The sequence below is a fragment of the Caenorhabditis briggsae genome, assembly GCF_000004555.2.
Source record: "Caenorhabditis briggsae complete genome, chrII, whole genome shotgun sequence".
Lineage (NCBI taxonomy): Eukaryota > Metazoa > Nematoda > Chromadorea > Rhabditida > Rhabditidae > Caenorhabditis > Caenorhabditis briggsae.
Window position 1 is genome coordinate 4,380,498 of NC_013486.2, and position 24,295 is coordinate 4,404,792.

Below are 24,295 nucleotides of genomic sequence, written 5' to 3' on the forward strand. Positions count from 1 at the left end.
ACCACCCACCCATATTTGGCTTATTCACAGTCAACACAACCTGTTGATCAATCAACGAAAGTGACGCGTATTGCTTGGTAGATGCACCATATTCCGATGCAAAATACATTAGAATATGCTCGTCGCTATCAGCAGTTGGACGGAGTTTCATTTTTATCTGAACATTTTCTTCGTGAGCTAAGAAAACAGGGATATGCTTACAGATTCAAATTTGACTGGCTTGCGGACAGCTAGGAATGAGGTTTCGGAGGTGAAGCCAAGGGGTTGGGGAATGTCGATTTTTTCTTCACATCGAAGACCAGAGGTACCCAATGGGCAAACACATTGCCACTTTCTTCGTTGTCCAGACAGATCCCAGTGTTGCAGTTTTCTGGAATTTTAAATATTGCAATGTCTGCTGAGCTACTGTGGCGCCCAAACAGGAGCAACTTATAGCACTTATATTCTTTTTCGTTTTAAGCATTATTTTGTAGATTTTGTTATGCTCTACGATTTACATTTAAAACCAAACGGAAATTTTGAGGTTGAAGCGAGTTATGTCATCACTAACTAGGGAATGACTCACAGAAGATGTGGAGTTATGGGACGAGACCTATATCATTCGAAAGAGGATGAAATTTCATTTTCAAATATATGCTCAGTTTTTGCGGCGGCCTCCGCTAACTCGAGAAATTTGGGTCAGAAGTTTTCAGTAGATTTTGCACTGAAATGCATACGTGAACGCTTCCACGTCCTCATTTCTTTTATACGCTTTGAAGAACAAAACAGCAGTGGGATGGTTCAGTGGTAAAGCGGCGGGATGGGGAAATGGTACTCTATGGTTCGACTCCTTCATAGTCGAAACTCTTTTTTTATTTTTTGTTGGTTTTTTATATGACCTGTTTTTGAGCTCAAAAGCTGTTTTCAGCAGTTTTCCATACTCTAAACACCTTTGGCATCTTGTCAAATACAAATTAACCAAGTTTTTGGAAAAAAAATTTCTGAAGAAAATTCGCATGTTTTCATGATCCATACACCTCTTTTCAAATTTTCAAAAAAAAATTTCCAACAAAAAACCAACAAAAAATAAAAAAAGAGTTTCGACTATGAAGGAGTCGAACCATAGAGTACCATTTCCCCATCCCGCCGCTTTACCACTGAACCATCCCACTGCTGTTTTCAATGGTTCTTCAAAGCGTATAAAAGAAATGAGGACGTGGAAGCGTTCACGTATGCATTTCAGTGCAAAATCTACTGAAAAATTCTGACCCAAATTTCTCGAGTTAGCGGAGGCCGCCGCAAAAACTGAGCATATATTTGAAAATGAAATTTCATCCTCTTTCGAATGATATAGGTCTCGTCCCATAACTCCACATCTTCTGTGAGTCATTCCCTAGTAAGCTGGAAAGAAGAGCAAAAAAAAAACACCTCCCTCTTGCTTGAAACGTCATTATCACAAAAACTAAGCTAGCTAGAAAAATGTTATTAACAACAAAAATGTAGCTATGAATATTTTAAATATTTTACTAGTTGGCAAATTTTGAATATCTTTAAAACTGAACAAGATATAAACGGTCAAATACCCTCCTAACTTGGATCCCAGATTATCTCGGCTCCTGTAACAGTTATCGAAACAGGTTAAAACTGATAAAGCAACTTCCTTATCAGTCCGTTGTCCTTTTTTTGATATTCTTCTCAAAAAAAAACTCACCTTCATGGCAACTATTCGATCTCCACTGACAGTACTCTCCGTGGAACTTGCTGGAGCACTCGCAACTGAATCCTTGATGATTGTTCGCATTTCTACATTTTGCTCCATTCAAACATAAATTCCTACTAGCACAAGCGTTATATTTCACGACACTTGGCGGGATTCTAGCCTCTCCCAGCCCCACATTCTGACCAGAAAGTAGCACCTGAGCAATGATTCCATTAAAATCGTCAGCTTCACTCGTTGGCTCATGTCTTCCACCAATGAACACCGGCCGGTTTACACCTAACGATAATCTTGGAAGTGGATTTGAATGCTGCCGAATTGTGGCGGTTTCTCCGTTCAGCTGAATTGTCACTTGATTCTTATCGTTTTTGATTTTCACCATATTCCATTCATTCGGGTTGATTGGGTTGGTGGTCTCCACAATTTCTGAATTGAAAAGTTTTTGAATTCATTGTTCTTCCATCACTTACGCCGTCCATTTCCAACATCAAACTCATAGATAATAGTTCCATGATCCGAGATTTTCGCCTCATGATGAATGGTATCCACTGGTTGTGCCAAGAAGTCTCCACTATTGATTCGTTTGGTTTCGAAGAGGATTCCTTTAGAATCGGAAGAGTTCAAAGTGATTTCAATATCGAAATTGACAATTTCCTCATCGGTTAGCGGTGGAAGTTCAATGGGATCTCCGTTTATGATGGGGACATAATCGTCGACTTGCAGGTCCACAGTTGAAAACACAGGATCAACTTCTTTGACAATTTCACAGGTGTAGCTGGAATTTCGCGAGGTTTAAAGCTCGAATAGGAACCTGATTTGTTAAATCATCTCTAGCTGGGTATGAGCTTAACCCTCGAGGACCCTTAAAGGAGGCCAGACACCAAAAAAAAAGTTTTCCTGATATTTTGCATAGAGAACCCCCATGAGGGGTTGAACCCATGACAGGCAGCTCAGGGGTACAGCGCCGCTTCCGGCTGAGCTACGGGGGCGCGAAGGCGCCTGACGACCGATGGTCTACATAAGCGCGGCGCGATTTCGTCCCCCGAACTGTCCCCCGAAATTTTTGCTGTCTCGCCTCCTTTAAGGTTACCCTAATTCCTAAGATCCTTTCTGGTTACCTTCACCCGTCGCCTTCAGGGAATACGCTTTTTCATAATGATCTACTTTTCCTCAAGAATTTCCTCCATAAGAATTCAGACGGCAATTAAGCCTCAAGAATTCAGACGGCAATTAAGCCTCAAGAATTCAGACGGCAATTAAGCCGGAAGGTACAAAACTTTTAAGGTCATTGAGGTGTGAACCGATTTAGGTGTAGAAAATTGTCAATTACGGGGGTACAAAATACCTGGAAAAGATCCAGTTTTGTACTTTCAAATTGTGGGTTTTGTACGCCTAAATCGCTTTGTACCCCCTAATCGTCCCATAGAGCGTGATTCCTTCTTTTCCCTCCTTCAATACTTCAAATACTCACGATCCCTCATCATTCCTATGAACTGATGGCAGCATCAACACTCCCTTATCCACTCGAGACCCGGATGGGAGATCTCCTTCATCTTTTGTCCAGATCACCGTCTGATACGGTTTGGTCTCGGTTTTTCCGACACATGACAGATAGGCGGGATCTCCGACCGTGTAGACGACTGGGAGAAAATCTGCGACAGTGAATGTCACCACTTCTTCGTCGGCTGAAATATAGGTATTAGTGGGTGAAAATTAGAAACTGATAGTGAGATAGGGCGTGGGGAACCGTGAAGGGATTCGTGTGTCGTGAGAGGCAGCAAGTGATTTTATAGAAACAAAAAATAAATAAATAACTGAATGAGGCCCTGAGTCTTAAATATGTCTTTAGAGGAGAGGTGACATGAAAAATAATTGTTCTCGAAACTTTTCTAATTAGTGAATAATTAAGGTATTTATTTTATTCCCTCCTTTCAGACGGTTCTCAAAAATAAACAAGCTTCGACATTTTTTTCGAAATTCTTCAATGATTTTTTACAAATTTCCTGCAAAATACTGACATGTTTTGAAATATCAATAAATGCGGAAACAAAAAATTATTCGTCGAAACATTTTTGGATCCGAAATCTAGAAAAAACATTTTCCACAATTTTCTAGATTTTGAAACTCCAGAATCGTACAATATTACAATATTTTTAGAACCGTTTTCTCAGATTTTCAATGTAGCGCTATTACAACTTTTTTGAAGTTTCAGGACTAGCGTCCTCGGCCTACGGCCGACTCCGCGCAATTAGGTGGAATCAGATGCAGGTCCTTCGGCCCTGGCTCAGTGGAATCAGTTGATTTATATTTTAGCCTGTTCTCCCTTCGCTCGCTCAGGTCGAACAGACCGGAAAGGACCTTCGGCCCTGTAACATGTGCGCCAAAACAATTCATTAATTTTTCACTCAAAACCTATTAACTCTTTAATTCTTGAAGCAAATCCAGTTTTCTTTTTTTTATTGTAGCTATCAAAATTACGCATCGAATGGAAAAGCCGGATTTTTGATTTAGGCCCTAGTTCGGCAGAAAAAAACAGGAAAACCCGAAAAAAAATGGTATCCACTTGTACGTTCGTTATCATATCTCGGTTCAAACAGTACAACTTTTGACGATTTTTAGTGACCGCGTAGCCAGGGAGATTTGCTATCGATCAAAAAAAGATTTGGCCAAAACGGACTGAAATGAATCTAGTTAGGAGCTTTCAAAGAAATTTTCTACAAAATGTCAAAAATGGGGGTGCGCGATCGCTACGGCATTTAAGGGAAGAAGGGGGCGGATTTCCAAGTTTTTGGTATTTTTTAGATTTTGAAGTTTTCGGATTTCTTGGAGTTTCTGAATTTTGGAAATTTTAGAAATTCTGTTTTTTTCGAAATTTGCAAGTGCAACTTTGCAATATTATAGTTTTTGAATTTCGGAATTTCTGAATATCAATATCTTCTGACCATTAAATCACAGAATTTTGAATCAAGAATATCAAAATCTCCGAATGTCTGAATTTCGAAACTTCAGAATTCGAAACTTCAGCACAGTTTCAGAATCTCAGAATCTCAGATTTTCCGAATTTCAGAATCTCCGAATTTCCAAACTGCAAAATCTTAGAATTTCAGAATATCAGAATCCCATAATTTCAGAATCTGAGAATTCCAAAATCCCAAAATCTCAGAACCGAAAATCTCAGATTTTCAGAACTTCAGGTTTTCAGTATTCCGGAACTCCAGCATCTAAGAATCTCAGAATCTCAAAATCTCAGAATTTCAGAATCTCGAAATCCCAGAATTTCAGAATCTTCAAATTTCAGAATTTTATAGTATCTCTGATCTATGTATAACATGTTTTTCCAGTCTCACAGCATTCCAGAAAAAACTTTTTTGTTATTTTCCTTTTCAAATCACAACAAATCAATTTTTTTAGAATTTCAAACTTTCGGACAACTCCGATACATTTCTAGAAATTTTCTGAAAAAATGGACAAAGGAAAAATCCACATCAATCCAAAATCGGTGCTTTTTGTGATACCTTGCTAGATTTATTCGGTTGGTGAGGAAAAAGGAAGAAAAAGGAAAAAACACTCATCGGTACATATACTCGAAAATTCAGGTAAAAAATTAGTAAGAAAAGAAAAAAGTACAGAAAGATACGGGAAGAAAAAGCATATTATAAAATATAGGGTTGTTTGAGCACCACAGAGCAAGAAAAAAGAAAATTCTAGAAAAACATTATGATTGAATTGAAATGTAACACACTTACACACCGGTTACCGGTTGGGGGCAGTGGAAAAATGGAAGAAAATGGGTGGATAGGGTTATAAAAGACACAAAATCAGGCACACTATTTCTGGAGATACTCAAAATTCATTTTTATCGTTTTTTTTTAAAATCTAGAACCACGATCCAAAAAGTTTAGTGGTGGTTCTTGTCTTTCGACTCTGAACACCGGACCCTTGGACACCGGCGTTACGTCTACGATGCCTCAGACGACGTCCCCGACGATTCCCCAGATGTTTTCGCTTGCGTTTTCCGGATCCAACGTTCAGGACAGTTCTCGTTTGAAGTGGTCCCGCTTTCGTCTTGGCAACACATCTGTAGACTCCGGCGTTGTCTTGTTGGAGATCGGTGAACAGAAGGCGGCCTCCGGTTACCTGGAATTTTTAGATTTGGGTGTTAAAATTGATAAAGGGGGAACTGAGCATTCGGAATACTTAAAAGTCGAGATTGTTGTATTTTCTGTGAGGTTGGCGTAGTTTTATCCCTGGTGATGATTCTTTTAGGTTCCAGAATTTGGAACTTCTGTTCAATTTTCAAAAAAGCCTACTTTTTCGAAAAGTTTTCATATACCGCCGTAATGAAAGGACCCCAGCGAATTTCAGAATTTCAGAATTTCAAAATCTCAGAATTGCAAAATCTCCAAATCTCGAAAGTTTGGAATTTCGGGATCATAAAATCTCAGAATCTCATTTTTTCATATTTTCAGAACTTCGAAACCGCAGAATTGTAGAATTCACAATTTTCAGAATTTCAGAATTTCAGAATCTCAGTTTTTCATATTTTCAGAATATCAGAATCTCAGAATCTCAGAATCTAAGAATCTGAGAATCTGAGAATCTCAGAATCACAGAATCTCAAAACCTCAAAACCTAAGATTTCTAGAATCTCATATTTTCTTTTTTTGAAACAAATTTTTATTGAAATTTCTAAAACCTAAAAAAAACAGAAATTGGAGATTTATGGTTCTCTATAAAATCTCAAAATCGAAGAAATCTAACACAATTTTAGAAACGTCTCATTTTAAGAATTTTTAAACTTAGCCCTCTAATAGAAGAGCCCTCTGGAGGTACCATGGAACTAGAGAGGCGTGCCCTTCTAATACAGGTTTTACGATATTTTTTTTGAAAATTTCTAGAAACTACTCACAAACACACAATCACTATCAAAAATATATATAATCATGCAAAACGGAAACGAGTGATAAGAAGTTGGAAATCAACTGATAATTAGGATTTTTTGGGATTTTGGGAATTCAACTAATTTATGTTCAGATCAAGAAAACTAAATTAGGAGAAAATTATATTTCATCAAACCAATCATTTAAAATCAGTCGAAATTAAAATCAAACTAAAATAAATCTTTAGGGAAAGGAGAAATTATCGATTTTCAGGAATTTCAAAAAACAAAATATCTCAATCACTATATTCATACTTACGGTTGTGTTGCAAACAACATCATGTCTAAGTATAGGATACACCTGAAATCCGGTCTTACCGTCTTGTCGGCTTTTTTTGAGTAGCAATTGAAAAACGTTTTTCAATCGGAAACCAAGGCTATGGGAAAGGGGACCGCGGAATTTGCAGGGTGCAGTGGCCTAGTTTCGGTCCACGGCGAAATACCTATAGCCCGGCCTACGACCGGCCGCGGCCCTGATCCGCCTTGTCTGAAACTCAAATACTCTAGAAAATTACCTGAGCATTTGGTGGCAAATCATCATTTCCTTCCTTGGTCCATGAAATGACAGCTGATGGATCTCCGGTGACCTTACAATCGAACCAGGCCCGATCTCCGATTTGTGGGGACTCGGAAGAAACTTCCAGAAGAACTTGGATGATTGTGTCGGGCACTGAAAATCATAATTCAGAATTTTCGAGGGCCGGGTTTTAGAAATGTGAATAGAGTTCTGAAATTTCGATATAAACTCACCAAACATCTGTGCGGTCACAAATCCTTCAACAACATTTCCATCGAATGAAACCTTGCAAACGTAGGTTCCAGCCGAAGCATCATCGAATTCCTTGATTTCAATCTTGTTTCCATTTGGTACGGCCTTCGATGGAAGATCTCCATTATCATAAGTCCATTCGACTTTCGATCCAGGTACTGAGTAGATTGGACAAGTGAATGAAGCATCCGATTTGTCATCGAATTTCACAATTTGAGCGTCTGAAAAGAAGTTTGAGATGAGTAATTATGTCGTAGACCCATAACTCGGCTTGAAATTAGAATTTTTTATTTGAATCAAAAATTAAAATGTAAAACTTGAGGTGATCTACAAAACGATACCTAATTCGAAATGTTGAGTTTTGGTACCACGGACCGTAAGACGATGTTGCCGGTCTGTGGAATAAACCTCGGAATTCAAATATAGTTGAATTAGGTAAAAGTTTGTAGATGTCGTCATGATTCGCAATTTAATTTTCAGACCATACAAAAATTCCGAATTTGAACCGAGTTCTGAACTGATTCAATTCTGTGTCCCGTTGTGTCTAATGCCATAGTCTAGGTTTTTTTTTTCTATTTTTCTTATTCTAGAACAATCGATTTTTCTCACGAGATTTGTCCTGTTGTCCGACGGAGACCGCTGTGTAGGCGGACCCGATGACCAGTCCGTTGTTATCCTCCACATTGCATCTGTAGACACCGAAATCGTTCGATGGATCTGCCTTCACTATTTCCAATGTTGGCTCGGTGCCAAGTTGACGGACCAGAGAGCCGCCGCGGAGAAGAGCCCACTTGAAGTGCTCGCCGTTTTCGGCGCCTGGAAATAATGGATTTTTCTTTTTTTTTTAATTGTGAAGCTTTAGAATTAAGGATTTCCCGAATTTCATAATATCTCTAATTTGTCATTTTCAAAATTTCCGTATCTCCGAAAAATTCCAATGTTCTGAATATTCAGAAATGCACTTTTCTTGAACTTCTGGATATCCAAATATCCGAATTCTCCGAAACCTTTCGCTTCTTCAAAATTTTGGAAAATCGAATTTTTGAAAATTTTGAATTTCCAAGTTTTCCAAATTTTCAATTTCTGAATCTAAATTTTTTTAAAATTTAAAATTTTTCAAATTCTAAATATCTGAATATCTGAATTTTCGAAAAATTTTTGAATTTTGGAATTTCCGTTTTTCGCAAAAAAAAAGAACTTTTGAAAATTTCAAATATCCGTAATTCTTGAACTTCGGAATATCTGAATTTAAACAATTCCAAAAAGTTTAAATTTCTGAATTCTTCAAAATTTTGAAATATCCGAATTTAAAGAATTCGGAAAAATTTTTAATTTCTGAATTTTCAATTTCCAAGTTTCCGAAAACTAGATTTTTTCAAAAATTCTGACTTTTTTGTATCTCCGAAAATTTTGAAATAATCAAAGTTTCCATGCTTACTGTTAAGTTCCCGGAAGCCCCAAAAAGCACCCGAAAAGCGCAAAAAAAAACGAACCTTTTCAAAAACAGTGTTAGAAAACTTGCACATTCTGTGTTAAGCAGACTTATATTCACATAAATCCATCGATCCTGAAATTTCCCGCCAAAAAACCCCAAAAAATTTTGTTAGTTTTGACGTTCGGACAATTTTGTTGAATTTGTTTTTTGGCATAGACACAACGGACAAGAATAAGAAAAAGTGAAAAGTGAGAAAATACACATAACCTAGTGGCCCTTGCTGCTGCACGATAACAATATTCGGCGATTGGCCGATCTCGTAGTTTGTCGATTCCAGCGTACAGTAGTAGAATCCACGATCACAAAGATCCGTGTGTTTTAGGTGAAGGGTGTTAGTGTTGGCGACGTTAGTGAACGAGACTAGGTCTTCTTGAGCGTGCCACCACAATACACGAGCTGATGGATCTGTTAAGCTAACTGTTGCTCAGGCAAGAAAAAAGAGCGTTAGAGTTTTTTAAAGAGCAAAAAAAATATTCGAAAGATCACTAACCTTGAACTGAGCACTTGAGGACGATGTTGTCTCCTTGGGACACGACTCTGACACGTGGTGGCTCAATCTCAACCTTTGGCTCATCATCAGCATCGTTTGAAGAGTGAACATGAACAGCGGCGGAGGCGATGATCTCGTTGTTTCTGTATCCATTGCAGCGGTATTCGCCAGCGTATGAGTTCTGGAACAATCTTGGGTGATTTGGTATTTTGAGTCTTCGAGAATTTTTTTTTGGGTTTTATCCCAATCATTGACTAGAAGCCGGCTATGCGACTCTGTAGCCATCTTCCGGAGAGCGCTAGAAATTTGAAATTTGGCAGAGACACTGTACAGGTAAGCCTTAGAGTGCCTACAAAATTTTAAGAGACTTGCTATGATGGGTCTACAGATCTAAAGTACCGGTCTATAAGATAAACAAAAACGTATTTTTTAGTTGAATTTGTTCATTTTCAGAAGTCTGGTGCCCGCCTGTCATTTTTCCGATCACTTTGAAAACTCTGGAGGTTATAAAAGAGACCTAGATTAAAAATTTTGCATTGGCAGAATTGTTGGAAAATTCCAAGTTTTATAGCTAACATGCCATTAAAGTTAGGGTTACAGTAAACCACTCACCTTGAAGCTTGGGAAATGCAAAAGTCCAGGCTCATTATGCTCTTCAACATCAGTTGGTAGCTGATCATCGACCTTCTCCCATTCCAATCGATCCACCAATGAGCTTCCAGTAGCCGTACAGATCATCTCGGCCTTTTCTCCTTGATCGAACCATTGGGACGATCCTCCGAGGATTGAAACGGTGGCGATTCTGGATGGTTCTACTACTTCGATGTAGATGTTCTTGGTGGCAGTGGCGTGAGCACTGGATCCCTTGCAAGTGTAGACTCCGGCGTTTCCAAGTCCGACATTTGGATGTCTGATGAATTGTTCCGATATAGTAACTGGCTTGAAATCATCTGGAAGATCTCCACGCTCCGGTCCTGGATCATGAAGCCATTCGACTTCTGGCTCCGGATCTCCTGGTGCTCCGAATGCTTCGCACTTGACTTGAAGTGGCTCTCCTACTGTCACAATCAATTTCGGACCTGGTGGATTGGTCTTGACGGTGAGCGATGGTCCAATGTTGACGACTCCGTGGTCGGAGGCCTCGCCAATAGGGTTCGAAGCCGTGCAAGTGTACTCTCCGTTGAGCTCGGAGCGGCCGTTGGAGAAGTCGAGAATATTCGGCTCAAGCGGTGTAACGTCGTGTGGTAGAGGCGATCCGTCGGGTCCAGTCCATGTAATCTTTGGAGTAGGCGATCCTGTAGTGATGCATCTGAACTGGTGTCGCTCTCCTGGCTTCCCATTCCAAGTGCGTGGCTCGACGACGGCCGTTGGTGGCTCTTGGTCTGGAAAGGCGAGGGTTTTCTTGATTTTCTGATTCAGAGTTCCTAAAATTTAATTTAGACCGCCTAAAGTTCTGAGCTTTCTAGAATGGAATAGTTCAATATTTTGTAACTTTCCGACCTTACCTGATCTGGAACATAAGGATAGATTTTTCATGCAGTATAGTTTTTTTTCTATAGTGACAGGATAGTGAAAGGAAAACACTCGGTGGTGGGAAAATTTGTGCTCCTGGTTTTTTTTCGGGAATCAGAAAAAATGTGCAAACCCTCTGTGACTTCCAATCGAACTGGATCCGCGACTCCTGTTCCGTAGTCGTTGGTTGCCGAGCACACGTACTCGCCAACGTTATCATCTCCAGCGGCAGAAATCACCAAATCGTCTCCATCCTGATTGACGTGCTCCGGCAGGGCTCCAAGCTCCTCGCGGAATCCCCACTTGATACGTGCCGGTGTGTCAGAGTGAGCAACACAGTTGAATCGTGCTGGTGAGCCTGGTGCCACCTGGAGAAGTGGTGGAGTGGCAACGGGGCGAGGTGGTGCGCCTTCTGAAAGTGATAGGAGAAGGGTGGATAGGTGAGAAGGAGAGTTCTAGAAGGTTCTGGAGCTGTTCAGGAAAAGAAAGGAAAGAGAAAAAGGGGTGAATGAACGAAAAAAGACCAAACCAGGTGTCACGTTCAAAGTGCTCGGATTCGTCCGTTGTGGGTGCTGATTCTCCGGTTCGTAGACGCAAATGTACTCTCCGGCGTCTTGAAGTTGAGTGCTTGGAATCGTCAGAACGCCCCGATCATCACTAGATCCAAACGGAAGCTGTCTACCATCAGCTCTCTCGAAAGAGAGGTGCTGAACGGCAGAAGGCACTCCTGGGACAGAACATTGGATGCGTGCCGGATCTCCCTCGGGCACAGTCTGCGTTTGTGGGGTGATCACAGGGTGTGGAGTTTCTGAATGACATGTACATGGGAGTGGGACGACACAATAGAATTACAAGACACCGCAAAAAGTGCAGAAGATAGAGAAAGATAACTTAAGGATAGATTCAAAAAATGTTGGTTTTTTTCACTAACGAGCTTCAACGACTGGTGGAGCAGCCGCACTGGTAACATGCACTGTAGCTGGTGTTGAATCGATTGGTGCTCCGGTATCCGGGTCCCGGGCGGTACAGATGTAGTCTCCCTCGTCAGAAAGCTCAGCTCTTTGAACGGCCAAGAGTCCGTTATTCTCATCAGCATCCTCGTTGAGTTGTCCGGATGCTCTTCTGAATGAGAGTTGAACATTTGGATGTCCTGGGACATAGCAACGGATTCTGAATGGCGATCCTTCTGGGACAGTTTGTTCGGCAGGGTCGACGATTGGACGGATTGCTGAAAGGGAATTCTGGGGTGGGGGAAAGAAAACCAAAGGATAGTAGAAATGATAGGATAGAGTTTGCATGCAAGGCACTCGTAAAAAAGGCACTCAAAAATTATATCCTGAAAATCCTGAAAAACTTACGCGACTTGACAATAACTCTTGCTGGATTCGATTCCACTGGACGATTGGTGTTTGGATCGGTGGCAATGCAGATGTACTCGTCTTCGTCGGATTTGAGGGTTCTTGGAATTTCAAGATTTCCTCCAGACACACGGGCGTGGACCGGGAGTGGGCGGCGTCCGCGTTTGACGAACTGGAGTTGAATGTTTGGATGTCCTGGGACCCAGCAACGAATACGAGACGGTTCTCCTTCGTTGACGGTTTGGACTGGTGGATCAACTTGTGGTTGGATAGCTTGTGGCTGGTTAACATTGAGTCTAGCTGGTGGTGAGACTTGTGTGCTGCCATCTGGCTCGGTAGCGGTACACTCATACTCTCCAGCGTCATGCAATTGAGACTTGTCGATTCTCAAGAATCCATCTCTCTCTAAAATTCCGTTTGGCAATGGGCGTCCGTCCTTTCTGGACCATTTCAACTGAGCGCGTGGCTGTCCTGGAACCCAACATCTGAATTGAGCTGGATCGTTAACGTTGACGGTTTGGTTTGGTGGATCGATTTGAGGAGCGGCGCGTGCTGAAATTTTCACTATTATGAGTAAAATGCACTTTTGTGCATAATTTTTGTGCTTACGCTGTGGAGCTGGATCTCTGATGTTAAGCTGAACTGGCTCCGATTGAAGTGGGATGTTGTCTCTTGGATCGGTTGCGGTGCAGATGTATTGTCCGACTTCTTGATCACCGGCACGTGGGATGTGAAGGATTCCTTGTTGCTCTTGAACGCCGCTTGGAAGTGCTCCACCGCCTGGACGAGACCATCTGAGTTGTACATTTGAGTTTCCTGGCACCCAGCACTTGAAACGGGCTGGTTGGTCGCGGTCGACGGTTTGGCGGACTGGATCGACCTTTGGTGGGATGGATGCTGAAAACTTGGGGATTCTGGGTCAGGTTCTAAAGAAAATGGAACGTTGACAAGGTAGTTTCAGATGACTTACTATTGGAACTAGACAAATCAATCTACAGTACCGGTCTATGAAATGTATAATAAAAATGTATTTTTCAGTTGATTTTCAGCTATTTCGAAAAGTCCTAGTTTTCCGGCCATTTGCCGATTTCTCAATGACGCCTGGATTTTTCATGTTTTCAGTACAAAAACAGATAAAAAAGGGAATTTTTCGGAAATCCTCAAATAGCTGGAAATCTAGTAAGTTTCACAAAATTCTCGGAATGCAAAGTTTCCAAGAGTTCCAGGCTCCTAAAAATTCCTAAAATCCACTAAAGTACGCTTTTTTTGTTTCTTATGGTTACTGTAGCTCTGAATATTTCGAATTTTAGGTACAATTTTATAAAATCCCCAAAACATGTACAGAACACTTCAAGCTATATGAAGATTAATTTCAACATTTTAGGAACCTCTGGTAAACTACAGACTGCAAATTGTCCACAACTTTTTTCACTACATAGTACACAGATTGTTTGGAAAACGCTGAAATTCGAAATCCAAACTGCAAACTTTCAAAAGTCTCTCAAATTTGTTAGCTACTCAAAATCACACCCACGTCGTTTAACCTCCAACACAGCAGGTGGACTCTGTCCGATTCCATATTGATTGGCAGCCGAGCAGATATATCTGCCGGCGTGGTGAAGTTGAGATTGTGGGATTTTCAGCGCGTTTCCAGTCTGATAAACTCCGTGTGGAAGTGGTCCTCCCAATTGTTCACGATGCCACGTGATTTGACAATCCGGAATTCCTGGAACCCAACAACGGAAAGCGGCTGGTTCGCCTTCGTTGACGACGAGATGTGGTGGATCGATGACTGGTTGTGGTGGACGACCGCCTGCAAGGATGGTTAGGAATCATTCCAAATCATGCTTATTAAATCTCAAACAACAAGGAAAGGGGGAGTTGGTTTTTTGGAATATTACCACTAAAGGTATGATTCTTTTTGTCCGGGTCGATATCGGATCGACTCATAACTTGGCTCAAACTCAGAAGTTCATCTTGAATCAAAAAGTAAAATTTAGAACTGAACAAGATCTACAAAATGATACGTAATTCAAATGTAATCAATATTTAAGTTTTGAGTCAGAAGCCGTCAAATGGCTAAACCGCCAAATTGGGGCACCATCTGCCAAGGTTGAATTTGTCGGCTTGGAACCTTTTCGGTCTGTGGTTTAAGACTCAAAATTCAAATAAAATCGAATTTATTAAAAAATTGTAGCTCTTGAAACGTTCTATAATTTACTTTTTATCTCGCTCAAAAATTCCAAGTTTGAACCGAGTTATGCGCCGGCCCATGTCGTAGTCGGGTTGGGTCGGTTCACCGCCACCTTATACTTCGAGCTCACTTATCTCGCTCCTCATTAGAGATATCAGAAATCTGTTAACTAATAAAATGTTTGTCATATTATCATCAACATTTTTTTAGTTTACATTGTTTTGATATCTTCCACAGGAATCGGGATAAAATGAGGTCAACGTTGGGTCTAATAGTAAATCAAACTGCTATTGAAAGGGTAACGATTAATGTTAGAAAGTTAAGGAAACCGAAAAATTGCACATTCAGCGAAAAACTACGAAAATTGGTCGAAAACCACAAACTTATTTTCTTGGAAACGGTTAGCAATGCGTCATCCGTTGCATACTGTGTTATCGTTGTCGCCGTACACCTATACTGTCCGGCGTGCTCCCGCTCGACGCCTTCTAATACCAAATACCCGTCATAGGCCTTGGCGTTCGATGGAAGGCTCACTTCACCGACTTTCGTCCATTCTACGTGGATTTTCTCCGTCTGAAAATGTTATGGAAACTCAAACAAAAAGAAAACGAAGGAGAGGGTTAAATTTTAGTTGGTTTGGAAAAAAAAGAAAAAAGATTCAGAAGTTGGTATGGGTGTTTTGAAGGTTCATTGGGATTTCTAGGTTACGACCCAATTTTTTCTAAGTCACAACCCAATTTTCTAGGTCATGACCCAATTTTTCTAGGTCATGACCTAATTTTTTCTAGGTCATGATCTAATTTTTTCTAGGTCACGACCCAATTTTCTAGGTCATGAGCCAATTTTTTCTAGGTCATGACCTAATTTTTTCTAGGTCACGACCGAATTTTTTCTAGGTCATGATCTAATTTTTTCTAGGTCATGACCTAATTTTTTCTAGGTCACGACCCAATTTTTTCTAGGTCACGACCCAATTTTCTAGGTCATGAGCCAATTTTTTCTAGGTCATGACCTAATTTTTTCTAGGTCACGACCGAATTTTTTCTAGGTCATGATCTAATTTTTTCTAGGTCATGACCTAATTTTTTCTAGGTCACGACCGAATTTTTTCTAGGTCACGACCCAATTTTCTAGGTCATGAGCCAATTTTTTCTAGGTCATGACCTAATTTTTTCGAGGTCATGACCTAATTTTTAAAAAGTTCGAGAAATTCAAAAAATTCACAAAAAATCGAAAAATCCAACTTGGAGAAAATCCGAGAATCATATAAATTCGAAAAATCCGAAAACTCAAAAATAGTTTTTAAAGGAGGCGAGACAGCAAAAATTTCGGGGGACAGTGGCGCTGTACCCCTGAGCTGCCTGTCATGAGTTCAACCCCTCATGGGGGTTCTCTATGCAAAATATCAGGAAAACTTTTTTTTTGATGTCTGGTCTCCTTTAATTTTAAAAACAAAAATCTGAAATCGGAGATCTCGATAAATCATAAAGTTCTGATACTACCAAAATATCAGAATCTCAGACTCTGAAAATCTGAAAATCTAAAAATTTCAGAATTTCCGGATTTTTAAGAACAGTAAACTTAAAAACCCCAATCGAACACCTTCAAATTCAACCATAATTATATAACTCTTTGTTAATTGCACTTAATTACCGTAAATCCAGAAACTTGACAAATCCAATGCACACGATCGCCGGGATGAGCAATCTGTCGTTTCGGCTCCATAATCCTGACTCGTAATACTGAGAGAAGAAAAGACTGTGGATTAGATAGAACTCAAAAAATAAAGAACTGCAAATCGAACTAAAGTTTTTGTTTTAGGTTTTCAATCAATCGATTCATCGATTGTAATTGGACACGATGACGATGAGCACATTTTTTAGACGACGACACAGATATAGACGTTTACATTGAATATGATTTATTGATTATTGCTTCTCTTATTTTTTTGTTATTATGTGGCAGTGAGATAGATATTTCTGGGGAGTGATGAAACAACGACAATTGGATAGACAGAATGAAAACATTGAAATCAGAATTTAAGCGAAACGGATCAAGTGATTGCGGCAGTTTTTTTCTGGGGGGAAAGGATATGATAGGATAGATGTGTTCTTCTTTTTTTGGTTTTTTCTTACGATTTTCACTTGGGACATGATACAAACAAACAAACACGGAACGGAAACATTGAAAACACACGCAAACACAATGAGTAATTTGGCTTCTAGATCGAAACAGTAGATCAAAAATGATTGATCTACTGATGATAGAAACGAGACCGAACACGAATTCGTCGCCGTCGATGACGACGTTGTGACGACGAATTCGTGTTCTGATGGGTGTTTGCTGATGAAGAGTGAGCAACTGAATGTCTCGCGAAATCACCTTCATGTGGCTTCTGAACGAAGGTGATGTCCTCGTTGGTGACTTGTCCGATGGGTTCGCAAACACGCCCGGCTGGTTTGTTGGAGCGCGTGTATCCTGGAGCGCACTCGTTGCACAGACGTCCTTCAAGACCGGCTGGGCAGATGCGGCAAGCGACTTGTCCCTCGTTGTCGAGATAGCAGTCCGAGGCTCCTCTGAAAGATGTTTGTGGAGTTGGGAGTTCTCTCAGAATTCAAATTTCCTGATATCGCACCACTTGAATCGGATGAGATACGCGAAATGAATTTTCAGCCCCATAGCTGCCTGGGAAAAGAAAAACTCACGGGCATGGGCATGGTGTACAATCGTATGGTGATCCCTTGGTGGCATCTCCATAATATCCCTTCTTACATCTCTCGCAATGTGTTCCTTCAGTGTTATGCTCGCACAACAAGCACCGTCCAAACGAGTCACATCCTCTTGGCGAGTGGTTGTTACAGTGGCATGGAGCACGCGTGGCTTCTGGTTGACAATCATTTGGTGTTCCTCGTCTGGCATCTCCAACGAATCCTGGCTTGCATCTCTCGCATTGGTCACCTTCGGTGTTGTGCTGGCAATCCAAACAATATCCGTATTCCTTGTCACATTGGCTAGCGTGTCCATTGCATTCGCATTTCTCGCAGAGTCCGAGGTAGAGACCTCCTCCGGTACGCGAGTATCCTGGGGCGCAGTCTTCGCAGGAAGTTCCGACGTATCCTGGTGGGCAGATACATTGTTCGACTTCAGCGGCGGTGAGTCCTTGACCATATGGCTCGGCGTACTCAAAGTTGACGGAGATGAGTTGAGAATCGGTGCAATCGTCGTTGTAGGTGGATTTGATGAGAAGAGTGTCGAGATCGGCAAGGGTCATGAGAAGATGTTCACGGGTGGCTTGTTGACCATCGACGCGTTGCCAGCTGGAAAAATTAGTAAGTTAATTGGCAAATTCTATAACCTAGGAAATTAAGAATTTTACGTTTTACAGGACCAATAGGGCTGCCATCCCCAGCGCCAATCCCAAAAATAAACCAATCAGAAAAGACCGCTTTCAAAACCTTCCCAAACTCACCTGGTCTCAAAGATCTTGATCTCCACATTGTTCTCTCTATCTGGATGGAATGGCTCTCTGTGCTTGTATTGAAGAGCAATGTCGTTTCCCTGAAAAAAACCGCCGAATTTCGTTTTATTTTCCGTTTTCGCTAGCAACTCACTCTCAAAATAACATCAGCCGACTGATCGGTGCTTCCGGATCCCGAGAACTTGAACGTGTACTTCAAGACACCTCCATAAGCGGTGACCTTGTCTCCAAGGAACTTCTCTGGAAGTTTCCAGTACAAAGTTTGTCCACGTGCCTCCTCGAAGCTTCTGAACTCGATGGCTTGTCCGGAGACGTGAGCGCGGGTTTGTGGCGAGAATGGCTGACGAGAGTCGGATGTGGTGAGCTCGAGTTGATCACGATCCCCACGTGCATAGTCGATGGAGACCTGGAACGGTTTGGTGTGAGATGTTGTTAGAAGGAAAATTGATCGGATTATATAGAGATTATATAGTTTTTGATGATTGTTGGTTACACAAGAATGAACTAATACCTAAAGTGCAAGTTGAATTTTGGAGTGATAAAGAACGTTTTTCGAAATTTTTTGATTGTTGGTTACACAAAAAATGAACTAATTCTCATTAAGTGCTGAATGTGCTTTATATAACTCACGCTAGTTCTTCGGTAGTTCGATGCAGAACACTGTTGAGTGACACCTGAGCAGAAGCATGGAATACATCCTTGTGGGTTAGCTGGCGCGAGTCCGAACGAGTTTGGAGCGCACCGATCGCAATTTGGTCCGATCACTGATGCCTTACATTGACACTGGCCTTGAGCTGGAGCGGTTGGAGCCAATGCTCCTGGACCACATTGTTGGTGTCTTGGTTGAATTGGCACACAAGTTCCGAGGTATGGTCCATGACCGCTACGCTCGTATCCTGGAGCACAATCCTCGCAAGACGTACCAAGGTATCCAGGTGGGCACACACACTGCTCAACCTCGAGAGCAAGACCGTCTGGGGTGTAACGATCGACAGCGATCTCCCAGGAGACGTCTCCCAAGCTAGTGGAGGATTGATGAGCAACATGGGTCGCTCGAATCAAGAAAGCATCCAAGTCAGCAAGAACCATCAAGAGATCCTCTCTAGTGGCAGCTGCTCCATTTAATTGTTCATAGTTTGTCTCGTAAGTCTCCACTGTGATTCTAACAGGAGAATCCGATCGGAGAACATGCTCCTGGTTACGGACACGATGGACAAGGATGTTCTGGTTACCCTTCAGAACAACCATTGGCTCTGAAGAATGCGATCCTTGTCCGGCGAACTCGATTTCGAATTCCATCTTTCCACCATACGCGGTGACCTTGTCTCCGAGGAATCGTTGTGGAAGTCTCCAGTATTTAGTGACTCCATCTGTGGTTCCATCGAATGTTAGGTAACCAGTCTTGAAGAAAGAGTATGGTGCGTTACGATCAATCGAGCGCTCTTCGATATCCGACATGGTGACTCCTTCAGCGTCTCCGGCGAACATAAGACGGTCCTGAACCAATTTCATTTTTTTTCGAGAATCTTCTTTTTAGGAACATTCGGGATGCAGGATTCCAGGAAGCTTAGCATGCAAATAAGATTATCAACTAAAAGAGTTGATTAGTAGGGGAACAAAAAGGTTTCAACAGAAATAAAAAAGAAACTTGACATTGGACAGAAGACGGAGACAAACACTTACACAAGCGGCGTCCTGAAAAGAGATATGTGGAATATAAGCGTTGATTTATAAGAACGACACATTGGACAGTTCACATTGGACAATATATATTTTGTAGAGGTCACATATACCATCCGACAAGGATCATGTTTTCAAACTATTTTCTTAATACTCCTATAACCCGCTTCACACTCAACGAAATTGAATTATCTAAATTTTGCTCTATAGAAATTTACAAGGGCTTCAAAATAATATACAACATCACTACTTTCGATCGTGTTTTATACCACTTTGTAGATATTTTTACTATCTACATCTCTTTAATTGGATTTTTGAAAATGACAAGTTTGAAGCGAGTTATGATCCTTTAAAACAAAGCTACCGCAACCTCATAAACAACTGCTTAGTTTTCACTTCTTCTCAAACTAACCTTGGTTCTGTAGTATCCACTGCTTCTGCAGTCATTGGAAACTCCGAAACAGAAGCATTTCAAGCATCCTTCTGGACTCTTCTCCGACAAATGGAATGCGCCTGGCTTGCATTGATCGCAGTTTGGTCCGGTGACTTGAGACTTGCAATCGCACGATCCGTAGTTGTTTGGATATGGGCTCACGGCTCCACGGGTGTCGCACGTGGCTCTTTGTGGTGGAGCGGTTGGTGGTGGTTGTGGACGTGGCTGCTCGTCGACGACACGAACGATGCAGTCTGGAGTGGCGAGGACGCGTCCCTTGACGTTGATGGCCTCGCAGGTGTAGGCTCCCTGGTCGACTGGTCTGGAATTGGAGGAGATATTTACGATAGGAGCATTGTTCCGAGTCTCAGAATTTTCGAAAACACGACTTCTCAAAGTTCAGAATCCTAAAATTGCAGAATCTTAGAATCTTAGAATTTTAGACACTCAAAACTTCAGTATACATGAATCTAAGAATCTGCGAATCTTGAAATCTTAGGATCTGAGATTCTCAAAATATTAAAGTCTTACTATTAGAATCTCAAAAATTAAAATTTTCAGAAAAATCCAAAAGTCCATGAAAATCCAAAAATTCCCGACCCCTCCAATTATCAATTATCACATATCCAATTCCTCATATTTATCAATTTTCCTCTTGATTGGGCTTATCAATTAAATTCCAATTTATTTTCTTCATCATCAACACCGCCGCCACCCAATGTGTTTATATCTTTTTCTTATTTCTTCTAATTCATAAATGATGAAAAAAATGGAGAATTTTTGATTGAAAATTGTGTAAAATGTGTGTATTTACACGAACCGGTTCTTCTCTGAAGCAAGCCATTCTCCTCTCTCTTTCTCTCTCTCTCTCTCTCTCTCTCTCTCTCTCTCTCTCTCTCTCTCTTCTCTCTCTCTCTCTCAATAATGATAAGAAACAGAAGAGATAGCTGAACTGACTGATTGTGAGAAAATGCTATCAATTGCCCCCAAAAGATATAATAAACGACAACTATTGGCCTATTCTGCGAAATGAATGAAAACTAATGATGAAGGTCGTAAATTTACACGACCAATTGGCTTTTTTACAATGAAAACTTTTTTTTGGGAGGAGACACAAAGATAATATGCTATAGAGGCTTTGAACTGTTGATATGAAGCTAAAGTAATCTGGGGTACTTGTGACAAAGCATTTAAGGGCGAGGAAGACTTCTAGAAGAACCCGGTTACTTATAAGTGGTCCAAGTACAGGGAACATTTGAAGCATTTTGAACTTCAAAAATCTCAAAAAAAAAACGATTTTTAGGATTTTAGGTTTCGAAAACTTTCAGTTTTTCAGATTTGAAAATTGAGATTACGAGAATTTGACAAGTTTCGGATTTTTTCGGAGTTAAAAAGATTTCCCGAACTTGGGATTTTAGGATTTAAAGATTTTCAGACTTTTAGATTCTGAAATTGAAAAATTCTGAGATTTTAATGACCGAGATCATAAAATTCTAAGATTCTGAGATTTTGAGATTCTGGGAATCTAATTTTCGAAATCTATGAAAATCTTCTCAAAATCTCACAAAAACAGAATTTCACAAAATTGTAAATTGTTTGATTCTGGTGATTTTCCTAGCTCCTTAAACTTTGGAATTTTGAGATTCCCCGGTTTCTTAAAACACAGAATTCAAATTTAAAAACTCACTGAGCATCATGGATAGTCAACGTTCCGTATCCTCCTTCCGAAGTTTGCAGACATCTTGGTGGCTCACAAACCGGTCCCCAATTCAAACGCCAATTGATGTATGGCTCTGGAACGGCGACAGCTTTGCAGGTCAGCGAGAAGGTGGATCCACGTGGCACTTGAAGATTGGTTTGTGGTGGATCGACGACAGTTGGTTGAACACATCCGACCTCATCAGAACCATCATGACAATCGTTGGTTCCGTCGCAGTGGAAAGAGGATGGAACGCATTGACGGCGATCGTGGCATTGGAATTCGGTTGGTTTGCACCCGTTGTCGCTTGGTTTGGCGTCTGGAATGTTTAGTGTTTTCAGATAGCAAGAATTCTCGTCTTAAATATTAAGAGACGCTTCAAGGAGAGATCCGAGTAGAATTGATCAGTTTCATTCATTTCATCTTACGACACACGCCGGCTACGACGGCGTAGCTCTGGTCCACGGCCCTCACCTTAGCGTTAACTAAAGGACCGCATACTGACGCCGATGGTCCATAATAATAGGTGCTTACTACTAAATGTTCCAAAGTTTCTAACCTTAGAACGAGAAGCCACCAAAAACATTGAGCTCAATTATCTTAACTTCTGTGAGAGATGTTGAAATTTTTTCAACTGATAAAATATTTGTCATAATATTTCCAATATTTTATCAGTTGACTAGTTTTTGATATCTCTTACAGAAATCGAGATAATTGAGCTCGAACTGCAAGTACAGGAATACTTTCTATTAGAGAACTTACGGTAGTGATTACTGTAGACTCTCAAGACTCTAGGCTTATCATCAGGCGCAGCCTGTGCTAGTTATATTAAGATTACCCTTAACTTAAAGAAAAAAAACTCACTGCAGTTAAGCTCATCAGAATTGTCTCCACAATCGTCATCACCATCGCAAAGCCACATCTTCTGCACACACTTGTTGTTGTTACACTTGAACTCGTTCGGCTCGCAGGTTCTCGACATTGCCGGGCAGTTCGCCTCGTCGGATCGATCGCGGCAATCAGGCTCACCGTCGCACACGTAGTCGTTCTTGACGCATTCGTTGTTTCCGCACGCCTTCTCGTCGGCCATACATTGACCAGACTGGCGGAGTACGTTCGAGTTCGACACTTCTTGGGGTCCATCTGGAATGTGAATAGGTCAAAAACTGGTCGTGGGTACTACCCGAAATGTTGTTAAAAGTTTCTATGACTCGGAACGGTCTATCATCAAAATTTTCACATTTCGTTAGAGGATATCTTTTTTATATTTTCACTTACATGAGACAACGTTGAGTGTAGCTCTAGCCTCAACAGTTTGTCCATTGTAATCCGACACACAAATATAGGTTCCGGCATCCGACAGTGAGACTGGATTGATGGTCAAACGACCTCCAGAATCGTGAGCGGACGATGGAAGTGGTCCACCGACACGAGCCCATCGGACAGTTGGGTACACAGAGTTGTCAGATGTGCGAGCACGGCATTCGAAGGAGACGTCACGTCCGTCGCGGACTTCCTTTTCGGATGGGAAGACGGTGATTTGAACGTCTGAGGTCTCGTCGGATGAGTCGATGTCTTGGTCTGAAAATTGGGTGAAGGTTAGGTATACAGTTTTATAGCTAAAAATGTGGCTGCGCCTTTTTGAAGTTCTGATTCTGTACCTTCAAAAGGCCCTAACTCGGGTCAAACTTGACTGTTTTGAAATCCGACTAGATTTTCAAAAAACTTACAAGTCTGTCTATACTTGCGGTGACGTGCCGCGTCGGTGTTGCCGGCTAACAGCAGCGCCAGAAGCGCCACCACCACAGTCGACGACCGGCTCTTCATCGTATCTCTCGTTTTGAGAAATCCAAAGAAGAGGCAGAGATCGTGGATTTGTGGATAGGGGGGTAGGTTTGTGTTTGGATGGACCCTGGAGATTTTATGAATAGAGAAGAGTTTAGCAACGATTTAACGGTTTACGGAAGAAAAAAGAATCAAAAATTGAAGTATTGGTAAGCAAAATCAGGAGCTCTAACTTTGAGCCAATGTATAAGCCAGAGAAGGGAGACTGTCTCGTTTCTCTGTGTCTCTATTTGGAGAAAATCATATATAAAGAGTTAGTATATTTGGACAACTTAAACTTTTTTAAAGTCTAAATGTCTAATGGATCAAAGCTACCGTGAACACCCTAATAGAACGCCACCCTAACAGCTAACTTTGAACCTATGTATCTCGGTTCCTGTAAAAGATATTAAAAAGTAGTCATCTAACAAATTGTATATTATAAAATAACAAACATTTTATTAGATGACCACTTTTTGATATCTTTTACGGGTACCGAGATAAATTGGCTCAAAGTGTAAGTATGGTATGAGCCTTTGAACATTGAAATTTCAATTTTAATTCTAGAAATTCTGTCAAAAGTGCAATTCGAAATTGGAATGCTCTTCTCTCACCACACCCCCAAAACGCCCCGTAAAAAGATTATATAACCCCGAAATTAGAAAACGAAGAAAACAATTTCTGGGGGGAGAAAGACAACATACAAAGTTTTATGACCTTGGGTATTC

The 24,295-nt window shown here is 41.0% G+C and overlaps 1 protein-coding gene across 1 annotated transcript; it reads right to left on the bottom strand.

Moving 5' to 3' along the window:
- Positions 1-5,572: 5,572 nt before the first annotated feature.
- Positions 5,573-23,561, bottom strand: Cbr-unc-52 (the record flags this gene model as incomplete). Its single annotated transcript, XM_045241982.1, has 24 exons — positions 5,573-5,833; positions 7,151-7,305; positions 7,386-7,625; positions 8,014-8,220; positions 9,390-9,570; positions 10,002-10,771; positions 11,035-11,313; positions 11,431-11,709; positions 11,833-12,129; positions 12,260-12,811; positions 12,869-13,156; positions 13,794-14,072; positions 14,837-15,026; positions 16,107-16,195; positions 16,836-17,029; positions 17,159-17,770; positions 17,923-18,011; positions 18,065-18,337; positions 18,562-19,428; positions 20,024-20,366; positions 21,732-22,062; positions 22,608-22,886; positions 23,022-23,324; positions 23,474-23,561. Coding segments are annotated over 24 exons (7,446 nt in total), but the record flags the coding sequence as incomplete, so codon positions are not given.
- Positions 23,562-24,295: the final 734 nt, after the last annotated feature.